We start from the raw sequence: 16,848 nt of genomic DNA, 5'->3' as shown, positions 1-16,848 counted from the left end.
GCTCCTGGGCTTCTCCACACCCATACTCAGTACCATGTGCTTAGTACTAAGTCCCATTTGCTTAGTACCAACCCTACACAGATGCAGTCACTCAGTCCTCACCTGATGGGCTTGCTGTAAGAGCTCCATTCTCTCCTGAAGAATCTGACAGTCATACTCTCTGCTCTTCCTCAGCATCTGCCGCCGTAACTTTTCTACTGCTGTCCTCAGCTCCTCTTGCTGTTTTTCACTTAACAATTCACCAAACTTGATAACAGTTTCTTGCTGCAGAGCATTGTACAAAGTAGCTTCTAGCTCCTGGATTCTCTGGCAAACAGAATTAGAAAAGTCTAACTTTGGAACTTAACATTGATGTGTGGCAGGTGAACAGAGACGCTTGTGTGTATGGTGGTGGGAGAGTCACACATTGTAGTCATACAGGATCATAGCAATATGATAAACTTCAGAGCTTGTCCAGCCTGGCTATCATTTTGCTAATCCCCTTTGTAGGATTCCCTAAAAGCCATCTAGTTAACAATACGTGAACTTCTCTGATGGGGAATTTGTTCTTTTTCCTGGGATCCTGTCCATTTCATTTAGAAGAAGTTCTTACTATACTAAGAGAACTGTCTATCCTTTTATTCCCAAATGCAGCTGAGAATAAGTTTGTTTCCTTTCATTTGACAGTCCTTCAGATATTTAGACATCTATCATGGTGGCTGTACTTTCAGAAATAAGCACTGAAAAGTGGCCTAAGTTGGAATACTTGAAACTGGAGATACATTTCATGCATAAAAGGTCACCTCTCTAACACAAAACACACCTATGAACTTGAAGATGGCTGTACAGTCTCCACATCTTAAAATACAAATTGAGAGAGATGATCTAAAAATGGCCTAGAGTCTTCAAAATTGGTCTTTTTTTTAATACTCTGAGATTTACAGCTGCTTTAGCTATAAAATGCCTCCTTGAGTATTCTCTGTTTTAGGTGAAGTGTTTATTGCTCCTTATATCCTAGTGATTTTTTTAACATGCCTCAGATATAGGAGCCCAGACCTACAATCTTACCCCGTGACTTTGACAGAGGTGGATGGTTATGCCTCGGTAAGGGGTGTTTTCCTAGCTCTTGTGCTGGACTAAGGAGATCTCATCTTTTTAACATTAAATGTGGTTGTCTGAACAAGTACTCAGTCATGGGACACACAAACACATAACAGAACCCTATCATGTACAGGTGGAGGAGGCACGGATAAAAGGGTAGGAAGGGAGGGGGCAAGTGCTTCCTTCTTCATTCTCCAGGGATCAACTCTCATTTTCTCCTTTCCCCATCAAGTGGTGCTCAGAATCTCTTACTCATTTTGGAAGGGAAGACTAATTCATCTTTGTTACAAGCAGGGGCTAAGTGCTTCACTCTTATCCCCAAAGTGACTCAGGCTGCTTCCAGGAAAGCATTATAAAAACCTCTACTAGCAACTCCTTGAAATGTTCCTCTTTTAAGTTTGGTCTTTTTGTCCTGAGTCATTACTGTGAATTAAAGGTGGGGTGGGGGCTTAGAAGACACACAGGCTGTAGCTCAATATTAGCAATTATGGATTACGAATTTGGTACGGGGAATGAAGCAAATGTGCTCCTCAGTCAGCACAACGTTCAGTAGGAGAGAAAAAGGCACAGCCCATTCACCAAAGAGCCTTCTATACTGTGGCTGGATTATGGTAGTGAAGCCCACACCAGCGTTACACGCTTGTTTTGTCAGGCAAAGTTCTTTTACTCTCCAAGCCTTCGTTCTCTCCTATGTAATATAGGAATAATCAGATTACCTATACTTCGCAGACTCATTGGGAGAAACGTGAAGTAAAAATGTATATAGCAGACATTAAAGACTCTATCATTCTATCACTACATTAGGCCTCCAAACAATTGGATTTAATAAAATTTCTCTTTAATCCACAGTACCACCCAATCTGTCATTCATTAAAGCATTTTATAATAACATACACTTAATTTTTTTAAATGAAGTGTAATTAAATACTTATTAAGTATTGTAAGATTATTATAATAGGAAAAAGGTAGGGATGTATTTGTTCTAAAACCGGAACTGGAAGCCACTGAATGCATGAGCTTCACATCATGGTCTATCCAAGCACTTGGCATGACAAGTGAACCGGGATGCTTTACTCCACAGAAGAGAACTGTGGAGTAAACTGGATGTCTTTAGTGCTTGCTGTACCTACCATATATGCTTGGTCGAGAGCTTGTTTTCTGTAGTCTAGTTCTTCCTCTAGATAGCCTTTTATTTTGCAGAACTGTTCCTATAAAAAGGGGACCATAATGAGAAATAGAGTCAATTGAGTTTACTAGGAAGTGATAAATTATACTGATTAATATAAATTGTACTGATAAATTTTTCTCAAATTTCACCATAAGACAAGTCATTAGCATTTGCAGGGTCAAAGATATTGTCTGTTAGGGAAATGGGAAATAGTTCAGTTTTCATAGCCTCACACAGGGAATGTGAAAATCAGTGGAAAGAAGTATAAAAGACAGAATGACCAATCCACATGGAATGTTTTAAAGGATTTTTATGCCAGTCCAAGAGAGTACATGGTTAAGGACAGATCCGATTTTCACAAGGTAAGTTAGTAACTAATAAGTATATCTGTGCCAATATATTGGCAGGGTCTATTTTTGTAAGAATGTTTAGGAATGTAATATGCACAGTGGCATAATAAAACATAATAAAAATTATTCAAAATTATCTGTGTACAATTAGCAAACACAAAGGTTGATAATGATTTAGAGAATAACTTAAGAGAGAGCTTCTGCTCCTGCCACAAAACCTGGACGAGCTGGGACTTCAACCTAAAGTTCCCCTGCTTGTCCTCAGTTTCCACATGCAAGCTCTCACATTGCTAGCATCTTGCCATTAGCATTTAAAAATAAATCTTTGTGTATGATGTAGCCGCAAAGTACAGTCAACAATTCTTTCTTTGTGTGCTTAACTGAAGGAACAAGGACATCTTCCAACACTGGAGGAAAACTTGACAGAATCCACTTTGGAGAGACTGTCTGCATGCAGCATTTGTGCTGGTGACTTTTCTTTCTTTTTTTTTTTTTTTAAAGATTTTATTTATTTATTTGATAGACAATGATCACAAGCAGGCAGAGAGAGAGGAGGAAGCAGGTTCCCTGCTGAACAGAGAGCCCGACGTGGGGCTCCATCCCAGGACCCTGGGATCATGACCTGAGCCGAAGGCAGAGGCTTTAACCCACTGAGCCACCCACGCGCCCCTGTGCTGGTGACTTTTCTGATTACCTCTGAGCTCCAGAGCCTAGAACAGTGACCAGTACAGGCTGACTGGGTAATTAATAATTTGTATATCTGAAGAGTTTTCAAGGTTCTTGGGTTGTTGTTGTTTTTGTTTTTTTAAGGATTTACAGTTCTTGTCACATGCTTTGACTTTAGATTCTAACCTTTTGGCAAAATAGAAAGTCCATGTAAAATATAGCAAAAGATGTGTAAGTTGTCACATACTATATAAATACAAGTCGTCCTTATTATAGGATTCCCTAATCTGATAGGAATCACTACCTGGTTTTTAGTGTAATAACACCAATGACAGTACAGTTATAAAATTCTAATGTATTCCTCTAAGTTATAATTAATAATTCTTGTGCTTGGGAACTTAAAAAAAATTTAATTGTAGTAAAAGACACACAACATAAATTTTATGCTCTTAACCATTTTTAAGTGTACAGTTCAGTAGTGTTAAGGATATTTATAATCTCCAAAATGCTTTTCATTTTGCCAAACTGAAACTATATCCATTAAACAATAATAACACCCCAAGTTCTCTTCCTGTTAGCCCGATAGCCATTGTCCCTACTTTCTAGGAGTTTGACTACTCTGAATACTGATGTAAGTGGAATCATCCAGTGTTTGTCTTTTTGTGACTGGCTTATTTCACTTAGTATTATGCCCTTGAGGTTCATCCATGCTATATCATACAATTTCCTTCCTTTTTAAAGCTTGAATAATATTCATTGTATATATAGACCACATTTTGCTATCCATTCATCTGCTGATAGACACTTAGGCTGCTTTCATGTTTAAGCTATTTGAATAATGCTGCTTTGAACATGACTATACTTTTTGAGACTCTATCTTCAATAAATTTGGGCATATACCCAAACATGGAATTGCTGGATTGGATGGTAATTCTATTTTGAATTTTTTCAGCAATCACCATAGTATTTTCCTTAGCAGCCACACACCATTTCACATTCCTACCACCAATGCACAGGTTCCAATTTCTCCACATGCCCACCAACATTTATCTTGTTTTTTGATAGCGGCCATCCTAACGGGCATGAGATGATTTGGAGATTTTTAAAATCAGAGTTACACCCACCATTTCTGTAATTTTTACTATGACTCTATATGGTGGAAAAATTATTTACCTAAGGGGGGAAAACACTTAATTGAATTTTTCTTCAGTATGAGTTTATAGAAATATTATAAAAATACAACATATTTTTGAAGAATATAACTTGAAATTATGGGATACTTCCAGGAATTCTGTTCCATAGTTTGTACACAAAATACTGGGAAGCTGCAAACTTGATTTTCAGTGCCAGATAAAACTGGTAGAAAATGGTTGTTTTCCATTTGCCTTGTCAATTTTTCGTCGTTTTTCTGATACCTCATCTTTGTACTCACCATGTCACTTTCCAATTCCATCATTTTCTGGTGTAGGGCAGCCTCTGCTCCTTCAATTTGCTGGATCCACTAAAGAGTAAACAAGACAGAAAAGTCTGAAACGATTGCTTGATATGGTGTATATCATGTAGTCTACTGAGTTGCTTTGTCTATTCTTATATCTCAGAAGCAGAGGAGAACTGAAGTAAAAACTTGGTGCATTTTATGTCTTAGGTCAGGAAATATAGTCATACATTCATTCATTTGTTCTTTCATTCAACAAATGCATTCATGGATGTCTAAATATGTGTCAGGCACTGCATTATATACTAAGGTTTTGAATAAGACCAACATGATTTTTTTTTTTTTTTTTTTTGGCCTTCATTAGAGAATACCATAGGAGGCTTTCTTGGAAGTGACAACTGCAACAGAGTCTGATGAATCTGAGTCAGAGATGATTAGGCAAAAATGACGGGACGGTTTCAAGCAGAAGAGATATCCAATTCTCTATGGTTGGGGGAAACATGATAAAAGAAAGAAGGCCAGGTGAGATTGGAGAAATGGCAGTTTTTCAGTATATGAAGCTGCCAACAGCTAAGTGTTGAAGAATCATTTTTGTTGAGTAGAGACATTTTAAATCACATAAAAAAAAACCCATCTTTCATAATACTTAGAGTATCTCATCCTGGTAAATAGCACTGATGTTAACACTGATGAGCACCCTGAGTAAAATTAGATCTTGAATAACATGGCATGAGCTTACCAAATATTTGGTTTAATAGAACAAATTATTATAATGGGTCTCTCCTAAGTTAAATATCAGCTTATCCCTTAGGGAGGCAGCTGGGCATTATAATCGTAGGGATTCTAAAGGCACACTGCCTTGGGTCTAATCCCAATTCAAGTTTTTCATGGTTGTGCAGCCTTGAAAGGTTGTCTGATTTCTCTAAGCCTCAACTTTCTTTCCTATAAAATAGGTTGATAATTTGAGGATTAAAGGATACAGTTAATGTAAGGCACTATTTACAGTGTATTGAATATACTGGGTACCCAATAAATTCTAGTTTGGGATTACAATGTATTTTTGTACTTCTACACTGTTAGAAATTTGCCTATTAGAAATTTCTTTTTTAGTTTATCTGTGATAAATCATGTGGTACACTGAGCATTTTTTCTATATACCAAGGCCTTGATATTCACAAGGGGACACCATGTTTGACAGCCTCTTAAGGGAAGGAAGAAATGCCCAGAGAGACTGGAAGGGATACAATCTGAGTTCTTGAACATGCACGTGGCTTCCCCCTGAAGCAAATTTCCATCAAAAGTCATGGGTAAATAGCCTCATAATGCAACTGTATACCATCAAGCTTTATCAAAATGCTTCTTTTCACTTGCTGCCCATTTATCATTGAGAAACAAATTCTCTTGTAAACAGTGTTTTTAAGAGTATAGTAAATTGAAGCAGTTCAGTCATGGGCTTTAGATACACATTTATGTGTTGACTCGAAGCCCTTATTACTTGTGATGCAGGAGATGTTCCTGAAGCCCACGTCTCAACGTCCTCATGTGGAGAATGCAAACAGTGGATGACTATAGGACAGCTGTAAACAACAATGAGATCTGTGCAGTACCTGGCCCATAACATGGTCTCACTATGGTCACTGTTCTTACTATTTTTTTTTAAGATTTTATTTATTTGACAGGGAGAGAGACAGGGAGAGCACAAGCACTTGCAGGGGAGCAAGAGAGGGAGAAGCAGGCTCCCCGCTGAACAGCGACCCCCACTCAGGGCTCGATGCCAGGACCCTGGGGTCATTACCTGAGCTGAAGGCAGCCGCTTAACTGACTGAGCTACCCAGGCGCCCCTCTTGCTATTTTTTTCTGAGAGAGAGAGAGAGAGAGAGAGAGAGCAAGCGAGCACAGGCAGGGGGAGGGACAGAGTGGGAGGGAGAGAGAGAATTTCAAGCCAACTCCCTGCTGAGTGTGGATCCCGACATGGGGCTTGATCCCCTGACCCTGAGATCATGACCTGAGCCAAAATCAAGCGTCACACACTCAACCAATTGAGCCACCCAGGCGTCCCTGCTCTTACTATTTTTAATATAAAGTCATAAGATGATTTACTTGGAGGACATTTGTCTAGGTTCAATCTCTGATTATATTATATATCTGAGATTATATATATAATCTCTGATTATAATCTATATATAGATTATATTCCTAGGCAGCCGAATGCTATTCAAAGTTGCAGTATCAGAAACTTCAAGATTCACATTTAGAACTCCTGGGAGATAGAAATGTTCACCTGTGATTCCCAAAGGTAGAAGGTGACTTTGAAACTTGTGAATTGTGAAGACCTGCACAGAAGGTAACTGCCGAGACTATAGGAGCACTAGTTCTTCCATTTAGATCTTCAGTGCTAAGCACACTGTCATCCCTCCGTACATGTTCAACTGAACCCCTCATACCTGTCCTGCAAAGGAGGTGAGTGGGGAGGCACGATCTAATTCACCAAAGCTCTAAAAGAGCAGGTCCTACAGGCTCCACATAGGGCACCTCTTGCTTTCAATAAGATGCTTTAAGGGAATTTGGGTGCAGTGGTTAAGAAGATCATGGACTCTGCAAGCAGACTGCTTGAGTATGAATCCTGAGTCCATCATTTTCTAGCTGTGTGACTGGGGCCGTTACCTACCTACCTTCTCTGTGCTTTGGATTCCTTACATAGAAATTCCTCGCATAGAACAGTCATACCAAGACTTTGGCAATTAGAACAGTGCCAACTGCAAAAGAAGCCCTATGCAAGTGTTAATTATGGTCAAGTTCAAGTTGCACCACCCATCACACAGGGCAGGAAATGGAAGATTTCTTCCAATAATTTAAGTAAATGTGAGGCACAGAGACTCATTTCCCTTTTCTTTTTCCTATTTATATATATTTTTTCATTTCCCTCTCATTTTCTTCATGTCCCGAATCCTTGCCTTTTACAGAAAGGCAAATTTTCTTGGTATTCCCAAACTAAGGTGACTTTTCTTGCAATAAAGAATTGTAGTCCTTTAGGAGTCCAACTGAATGAGACACTCTGGCTTTCGCTGCCAAGTAAACGTAGCAGACCTGGGAATACAGACGTTGTTTTCTTCATCCAACTGGATGTCACTGGAACACTGTCCTGTGGACATTCATAGTCACTTGTTCACTCCTTCAGTAAACATTTGTTGACCACCTCTTAGATGTGCTTGACTGTTGTGAAAAGCTAGGCAAACAAATATGGATATCATATTTGCCCTCATGGAGCTTAAAGTCTAGCAGTAGGTGGTTGGGGGGCCTATAACAACAGCAAAAAATGAGCAGCCACATTATAGTTGTTAAAAGTCATAGTAGTCGATGCGTACTTCACTGTGGAAACAGAGAAAAAAGCCCCTAACTGGGCTTGGGTGAATAAGAAGGCTTCCCTACGTTGGGGATGTCTAATGGCTCAGATTTAGCCAGACCGAGGTAGAAAAGGAAGACGGGAATATCTTCTAAGCAAAGAGAACAGTGTAAAGGGCCAAGGGATGGAAACAGTGATAGAGATGGGGAGAGACAGAGAGAGAAGATTGGGGTCCCAGAAGGATTTGTATATGGCTGGACCTTAGCTATGAACCAAAGAAACAAGTGGAATCCTGGAGAAGCAGCTAAGGGCCAGATCCTCGAGGTTCTCATGGCAAGTTCTGGATTTTAAACCTTAAGTTAGAGATAATGTGGTGCTATTAATTTTTTGTGGAGAGGGAAAGTGATAGGTCTGTAATTAAATCATAAAGGAAGTAAGATTTTACAAAGCAAATTCCAGGTATCATTTCACAGGTAAATACCTCAGTATATATCCCTAACAGATAAGTCCTTTTAAAAAAATCCTTAATTCAAAGACCATTTTTTGTTGTTGTTGTTAAAGATTTTATTTATTTGACACAGAGAGAGAGCACAAGTAGGCAGAGAGTCAGGCAAAGGGGGGCGGGGGGGGGGGAAGCAGGCTCCCCACTGAGCAGAGAGCCCAATGCGGGGCTGGATCCCAGGACCCTGAGATCAAGACCCGAGCTGAAGGCAGAGGCTTAATCCACTGAGCCACCCAGGCGCCCCTCAAAGACCATTTTTATACCTTGCAAAATGAACATGAACTCCTTTTGTTATCTCATTCCTGGTCCTATTAAAATCTCCCCAGCTGTCAGCAAAATGTTTTTTTTCCATACTTAGTGTCCTTGAATCAGGATCCAAAAAAGGATCATTTCAATATTTCTTTTTTTTTTAATAATTTATTTATTTGACAGAGAGAAATCACAACTAGGCAGAGAGGCAGGCAGAGAGAGAGGAGGAAGCAGGCTCCCCGCGGAGCAGAGAGCCCGATGCGGGGCTTGATCCCAGGACCTTGGGATCATGACCTGAGCCGAAGGCAGAGGCTTTAACCCACTGAGCCACCCAGGCGCCCCTAATTTCAATATTTCTTAAGTAACTTTTTATTTTATAGTAGTCCTTGCCTCTCCCTACATTTTTTCCCTTTATGTCATAGTATGTCAATAGGTCATTTGACCTGGAGGATTCCCTCACTTCTGACTAGAGAAGGCAAATCAGCTTGTTTATGGTTTCATTTAATTTATAACAAACTCTACGCATTTAGGAATTAAGAAAGCATCTCAAGGAATTTATACAGTTGTCACTGTATCCAACCAGGTACACAAGCCTCTCAGGTATGTGCTGATTCTTGCTGCACCAAGCTGCATCAAGCTTCTCCACTTGGCTCTTTGTCTCTCTTCCTACCATTTACCAGGTTTCGACACAAGGGGGCCAGAGCACACTCAGTGTTGCTCTTCTGCCAGTCCCCAGGTTGGGCTTTCTGAATGAGACTGCAGTGAGCCAACACCGAATTATAGAATCAGTCGGGGACAACTGGTCTGTACGCAGCCAGGGAAGAGAGCATAAAAAGAGCCAGGCGCCATTTTACCATCTCTTGACCAAACTCTTCCTTACTGCTGTCCCAGTTTGGGAGGGATTGTTTGGATAAGGTAATCCAGAAAGTTTTCCATGTTTTAAACAACTACAAAGCAAGAATTATCCACCCACCCCAGATCAGTGTGTAGAATTTTTTTGTGTGTGTTCCCATTCTATTGGGGTTGTATCACCCTGAAAAAAAAAAGGATACTTATTAGGTATTCAGTAACACAAAGTCATGTGCAAAGAGACCATCCTTCAACCCTACCCTGCTCTTTAGGTGTGAAGTCAGACATTGAGATGATTTGAATGTTAGTTTGATGTATTACCTTTTCTGCCAGGGACAGCACAGTGCTGGCCTGAATTATGGCCACTTGTTCTTCATTTCTTAAGTTCTGCCAAAAGAGAGAGAAATAAAGAAAAGAGGCTGAGGATAGTTATGATAATTTGCACTATCTGAATATACTGCCTAAATGCCTGCCATAGATACTACCACATATGCAAGTATGGAACATAACATTCTTAGTAACAATTCTCAACAAAAAGTTCACTCAAAACACGTAAAAGGACATTAAATGTGATTTCTTTTATATCTCTAATACTGATTTGATTTTGTGTTTCACTGCGTGCATACTTAGCTAATAGGTTATGAGAAAAGCAGAACCCAAAATGAAATAACAAGTAATCTTTTCATAGTGGTTTGATGTGATTTAATGGATTCTGTTCTCTCCTTTGATGATTTTTCAAGGTAAAAAATGGGTGACTCCTTCAACCTATATGCATCATTCCTATAATATCTCAATGAATGGTCCTCCCACTGAATTAATACACCTTGACCCTGCCTGGAAGGTGTTTTTAGAAAGAAAAGAGATTATAGTTTCCTGGTCCATTTTTATGGGGCTGCCACCAACCCTACTATTTAGCAGCATTTGCAACTGCATGACTGATTAATTTCATGTTAGATGGCTCCAGGCAACAGTGAGAAGGTAATTAGCTTTAATCACTGCAGATGTGGTCCGCATTCAAACGTGAAACCAGCCCATGAAAAGCACTTCACCAGTTCCCATTTCTGCCTCTGCCTTCCGGAGAGCCTTGTAACCCCTCAACCAACTTGTTTGATAAATGATTGATTCTCTTCAAAGAGCTACAGCCTTAAGTGAACATGGCTTCTCACTTGCTATTATTTTACATGTGATGCCCTGGAAAGTATTTCTTGCTTCTCTTTGGGCAAATTCATATATTTACTGCCCTTAATCAATTCATTACTTACCCCATTATCACCCAGGATATCAAGCTGCTTTATGAGATCAGGAATGTTCACATCCTGCAATATCAAGGAATATATTCAAATCAAAGACATAAATGCGGCTTACTATTCTATCACTGCTTGACCTGTAACAATGAGAAGACATTTTAAGACCCATACTTCCTTGGGTTGTTTTCAGTCAGGCACACATGGTTTTATCTTTTCACTCTGCTTCTTTCAAGCTGTGTGAACCTGGCAAATGACTTAACAGTTCATTCTCAATTTCACCAGTTCCAAAATACTTCCTTCATAGGCTGATTTTGAGGATAGAGATGGTATGTGAAAGAGTCTAGGATATAGTACAAACTTGGGATTCTTTCATTAAGTTTTTTTCTTATTAATTGTCAATTTTTTTGAACCAGGATAAATTGTAGGTAGAAAAGTAACAGGTAATAAATATAATCAACTAATTTCATTCTAATTAATGGAATTCTGACCTGGTTGTGATTTTGACTGCCACGTAGAAAACTACAGCACATTCCATTTTTTAGCATTAATTTCATGCTATGGAAAATAGCTCATTTTAACTGTATTTCTTGAGTCAGTTTGAAGCAGCTGAACTCTTTGAAAAAGTTCCCCTGCATATAAATTTCATCCACTAGAGTAAGTTGTTTGAGATTTATCGAAGAAAAGTATCTCAGGAAAAGACAAAGTAAAGTCCTTTTCATTTCATTAGAGCTGGAAAAAAAAAAAAGCCAACAAACTCCTCTGTTTTACAAATTTTGCACAGTTGAGGAAGGACAGAAGTTTAAACACCATGAAAGAGGTTTAGGATGGAAAACAAGGAAACGCAATTTTACTGTCTAATCTTCCTCCCACTTTTTACTTCATTAGTACACCTCTTTCCTCTTACTCACATCCAGATAGCAGTCCATCCGACCCCTACCACCAGGAATGGGAGGTCTACCTCAGTTTCACTGGTAAAGAGAAGGCAACAAAAGCGGGTATTATCTGGTAGCTCAAGTGGGAGTAGGAAGGGCCATGCACAAGGTCAAGGAGAGACCAGGAACAGCGGAAGGCTTCCCATCTTTCCCTCTGGGATAGATATCCACCACATGATTTCATTACATTGAAGGGCAATATATTTTCCAGGAGATGGAGCCACCGCCATTCAACCTTAATGTTTAAAATGGATCCCAATATCCCTAAAGACAGAATTACATTTTATCTAAATGAAGAACATGTTATAAATCATAAGTCCTTCTAAAAGAAAAATCTTCCCTAAATTAAATGTAATCAAAAGAGATGGTAGACTAGATGATCTTTAAGGTCGCTTCAAACATCAAAATTCCAAGCTTATGAATCTCATTGCACTTAGGACAGCATAACAAAGGGACTCGACAAATACTTTATCTGGTATACTTGAAATCTGTTTATCAAAGTACTGAGTTTATTTAATATTTCCCCTAGATAATTAAGGGTAATTATTTTAATATTTTGAATCTGTATCTTCTTTACCCTGCTCTGTTCCAATGTTCTCCGCTATTCCCATTCACACATCTGTCACACATCTTCTTTTAACAAATCTTTTAAAAAAATTTATTTTAAGTAGGCTCCAATGCCCAACATGGTACTCAAACTCACAACCCTGAGTTCAAGAGTTTACTAACTGAGCCAGCCTGATGCCTAGATGCAACTCTTTTCAGTTGCTACATAGTTGTTATCAAAATAACACCCAGTGACTAAAAAACAAAAGTGATGAACAACCTCCCCTTTTCCAATTCCCAGTTCTTCTACTTTTTACAATCATAAAGAATTGAGTATCTGCCTACCTTGACACCTTCTTTCATACAGTAGATCTGTAGAGCACTCACACCATCAGAGAATGGGTGAATTTGTAGGTTAAATGGAGGGGATCGTCTCTCTCTTTCCTTGAAATATAGTGAAGAATATATGGGAATTAAAAAAAAAAAAAGGAACAACTGATCAAACATTAAACCAGTTGTGTGTGTTCTCTCTTTAATGCTACTGCAGTAGTTTATCAATGTCATGTGGAAAAAAAAAAAAAATCAAGATGTTCCATGCTTTAATTTAGTGGAAAAGAACTGACTGATCAACTAAGAGGTATGGTAGAAGAATTTATAGATGCTGTCATTTAGTCTTGCAAGATTTTTGATCAGAAAAATGTCAGAAGTGCAATTCCCATTTAAACTACATTAATATTTAGAGCTTTCAGGTGTCACAGAGAAAGAGACCCATGAAGTTTTATGGCTGCTAATAGCCTTTTTGCATATTCAATCCACTCGAGCTTTATGATGAAGATATGTGAGCTACTAAACAGGACTTTGCTCTTTCCTCATTGAGGAAAACCAAATTCTAACTCTATCCAGATCTAATTTGAAAACAAAACAAAACAAAAAAACAACCCCCCAAAAAAACCTTCAAAAAGAAACTCCTGGCAAAATAACAGAACCATCCAATGGGAAATTTTCTTATCTTTATGTATCCACATACATTCAATGAGATTCTAAGCCAGGTTCTTTAAAAAAAATTTTTTTAAGTAATCTCTACCTGCAATGTGGGGCTAGAACTCATGATCCTCCAGTCAAGAGTTGCACACTTTTCTGACTAAGCCAGCCAGGTGCTCCAAAGAAGTCAGGCTTTTTCATTTTTATTTTTTTTTAGAGAGGGAAAGTTGGGGGCAGAGAGAGATTTTAAGGAGGCTCCACTTCCACTGTGGAGCCCAACATGGGGTTTGATGTCAACCCTGAGATCATGACCCGAGCTGAAATCAAGAGTCAGACTCTTAACTGCCTAAGCCACTCAGGTGCCCGTTTTTTTGTTTGTTTGTTTTTAAGCAATCTTTACACCCAGCGTGGGGCTTGGACTCATGACCCCTGAGATCAAAAGTCACATGCTCTACTGACTGAGCCAACCAGGTGGCCCCCAGGCCAGATTCTTTGTGATACAATAAAAATCTGATTTGATTGATATGTTTTACTACAAAAAAAAAAAAAAAAGGAAAGAAATTTGGTCAGGTTAACCAAGGTATTTCCTAAAACAAGTTACCTTGCTTCTTGGCCTTTTGCATAAATGTTTTATAGATTAAAAAAGTTTACTCACAAATTCAAGTGTGTAACAAAATATTTTTGTATATAGCACAACTGGAAATATAATTCTTGAGGTAACATTTTTATGAGTCACAATTCAATGAAGGATGGAAATGATTACTTTAAAAGTTATGAAATATCACAGATGCTGGAGAGGATGTGGAGAAAGGGGAACCCTCCTCCACTGTTGGTGGGAATGCAAGCTGGTCCAACCACTCTGGAAAACAGCATGGAGGTTCCTCAAAATGTTGAAAATAGAACTACCCTATGACCCAGCAATTGCACTACTGGGTATTTACCCTAAAGATACAAACATAGTGATCCGAAGGGGCACGTGTACCCGAATGTTTATAGCAGCAATGTCTACAATAGCCAGACTATGGAAAGAACCTAGATGTCCATCAACAGATGAATGGATAAAGAAGATGTGGTATATATACACAATGGAATACTATGCAGCCATCAAAAGAAATGAAATCTCGCCATTTGCGACGACGTGGATGGAACTAGAGCGTATCATGCTTAGTGAAATAAGTCAATCGGAGAAAGACAACTATCATATGATCTCCCTGATATGAGGACATGGAGAAGCAACATGGGGGGGTAGGGGGATAGGAGAAGAATAAATGAAACAAGATGGGATTGGGAGGGAGACAAACCATAAATGACTCTTAATCTCACAAAACAAACTGGGGGTTGCTGGGGGGAGGTGGGATTGGGAGAGGGGGAGCGGGCTATGGACATTGGGGAGGGGAGGCGAACCATAAGAGACTATGGACTCTGAAAAACAACCTGAGGGTTTTGAAGGGTCAGGGGTGGGAGGTTGGGGGAACAGGTGGTGGGTAATGGGGAGGGCACGTTTTGCATGGAGCACTGGGTGTTGTGCAAAAAGAATGAATACTGTTACGCTGAAAAAAATAAATAAAATGGAAAAAAAAAAGTTATGAAATATCAATGAAGTTTGAAATCTATTATGTAAACTATTTAAAAATTATTCATTCTTGTTCTTGAAGGCAATTGTGTCGAAAAGTACAGTATCTGAGCAGACAATTCTGACTTGCATCAGGTCTTGGGCCTGATTGAAGTTGTTCAATTTCAATTGCCTCATCTATAAAATCTCGATTATGGGTGTTGAGGTAGAAGGACAGTAGGCATCTGAAATGCTTAATTTAGCATCTCACACATAGAATGTGTTCAGTGCATGTTAATTGTTGCTATTATTTTTATTATCATTATCATAATCATTATCATTTCCTTACTTCTAGCTCTAGGTTTCGAAACTCCAGCAGCTCATTCTGGTCTCGGGCATCCTGTAGTTCCTGTTGTAACCGGTGATTTTCTGCCTCCTGTTTTTCTATCTAATAAAGTAAATCCTCAAGTTAGGTGAACATTGTAAAAACCATCTATAATTTAGCAAAGCAAGCACGGAGAGCACTCATTTAGTTGGTGAATAAATCATCCAGACTATGAAATAAAAAATCCCAAGTAGATGTGAATAAATAAGTCTTAGGGTTTCCTTCTAGTTATCCTTTGGCTGACTTTTTGCATCATAGGGGAAAATGCTAAGAGACACCTGAATTCATTGAGATAATGTCTGGGGACCCTCTGAGTAGTGAATCTGAGAGTACTAATTAGGTCTTTGCTGTGGGTCAGGGATGGTGTCCTGGCACTACATTTAATGGTGTACATAGTAGAGACCGATACCTCTTGTTTTTGAGTTACAAATGGTCAGAAAAATTCATATAAATAGCTCTGATCATATACAGAACTTCACTGAGTTCCAGTTACCCACAGAATAAAGCCAAACTCATCAATATGGAATTCAAAAACCTTTATACTCTGGTCAGCACCTAGCTTTCTAGCCTTAAATATTCTCACGGTCATCTCTGTACATGTACACACTCACATGTGATGACACACACACAAGAATCGGAAACCCCTCATCTACCCTGTGGACTACCTGCCAGGAGTTGTGTCTTTGTTCATCTCTCTGCCTAAAAGGGAATCCCTCCATTTCCTTTTCTGTGTGAGGAACTCCTACTTTTCCTTGAACACAGAACTCTAACATTCCCTACCAAAAGAGGCTTCCTTTGTCTACCCATTTAGAAGTGACATCTTTTCCCTCTGTTTTCCTGTAAGCATTCTCCTATAATGTGATGAAGCATGGAATTAAGTTAGTTATGTAACACATGCCTCACCCTATAAGACAGGTCCGTGTCCACAAGGGATCAAAACATTTTCATGATCTGTAATAGGTTTGGGCTGCCTTGAGATATGAGCTGTGTGAATGGGCCTTACACACAGGAACTATTTAAAATATTGAATTTAGAAATAACAACCCAGGGGCTTTTAATCATAGGATGAATCTTACTTTCTCAAGTATACCCACTTGAAGTAGGATGTTTAGCTTTATTGTCACTGTGGTTTTCTTTTACTCACAGAAACTTGAGCCCATAAATTCCCCCTTTTAGCCCAAAAAAATCAAGACTGAACAAAATCAGACAGAAGATGTAATTGGAATTAGTTTTTAAGTGTAAAGAAATGTAATTAACACTTATTACCAGGCATCTCTAAGACTACTAAAAACTTTTTTCTCTAGTCTCAGGACATAGAACAATTATAGGAAAATAAAGATGGGGAACTAGTGAAATATTAGTGACATTAATTAATGTAGTCAAGTTTTTTACACTTAGATTTAGATTTACATTCAGATAATTGTGGTCAAGCAAACTTTCAAAAGTTTTAAGAAGTTGGCTTAGATGACCAAAGAGTGTCTGCTACTTAGAATCTTAAATTTGGATCCAAGATCAGATATTTGGGGAGATTTCTGGTTTTGGCAATTAACACTGGCAATCAGG

The 16,848-nt window shown here is 38.8% G+C and overlaps 1 protein-coding gene across 11 annotated transcripts in view; it reads right to left on the bottom strand.

The window, feature by feature from the left end:
• The window catches only part of JAKMIP2 (janus kinase and microtubule interacting protein 2), a 172,749-nt gene that overhangs the window by 25,204 nt on the left and 130,697 nt on the right, over nt 1–16,848 (bottom strand). For all 11 annotated transcript variants that reach the window (XM_045999746.1, XM_045999745.1, XM_045999744.1 and 8 more), the window contains 7 exons: nt 15,250–15,348; nt 12,713–12,811; nt 10,905–10,958; nt 9,964–10,029; nt 4,697–4,765; nt 2,211–2,288; nt 103–306 (listed from right to left, as the gene is read on the bottom strand). In XM_045999746.1, the coding sequence (XP_045855702.1) occupies nt 103–306; nt 2,211–2,288; nt 4,697–4,765; nt 9,964–10,029; nt 10,905–10,958; nt 12,713–12,811; nt 15,250–15,348 (669 nt within the window). The remainder of the gene's footprint in view (nt 1–102; nt 307–2,210; nt 2,289–4,696; nt 4,766–9,963; nt 10,030–10,904; nt 10,959–12,712; nt 12,812–15,249; nt 15,349–16,848) is intronic.

The sequence above is a fragment of the Meles meles genome, chromosome 3 (genome assembly GCF_922984935.1).
Source record: "Meles meles chromosome 3, mMelMel3.1 paternal haplotype, whole genome shotgun sequence".
In the NCBI taxonomy this organism is placed as follows: Eukaryota; Metazoa; Chordata; class Mammalia; order Carnivora; family Mustelidae; genus Meles; species Meles meles.
This window is presented reverse-complemented; position numbering and strand designations above follow the sequence as displayed.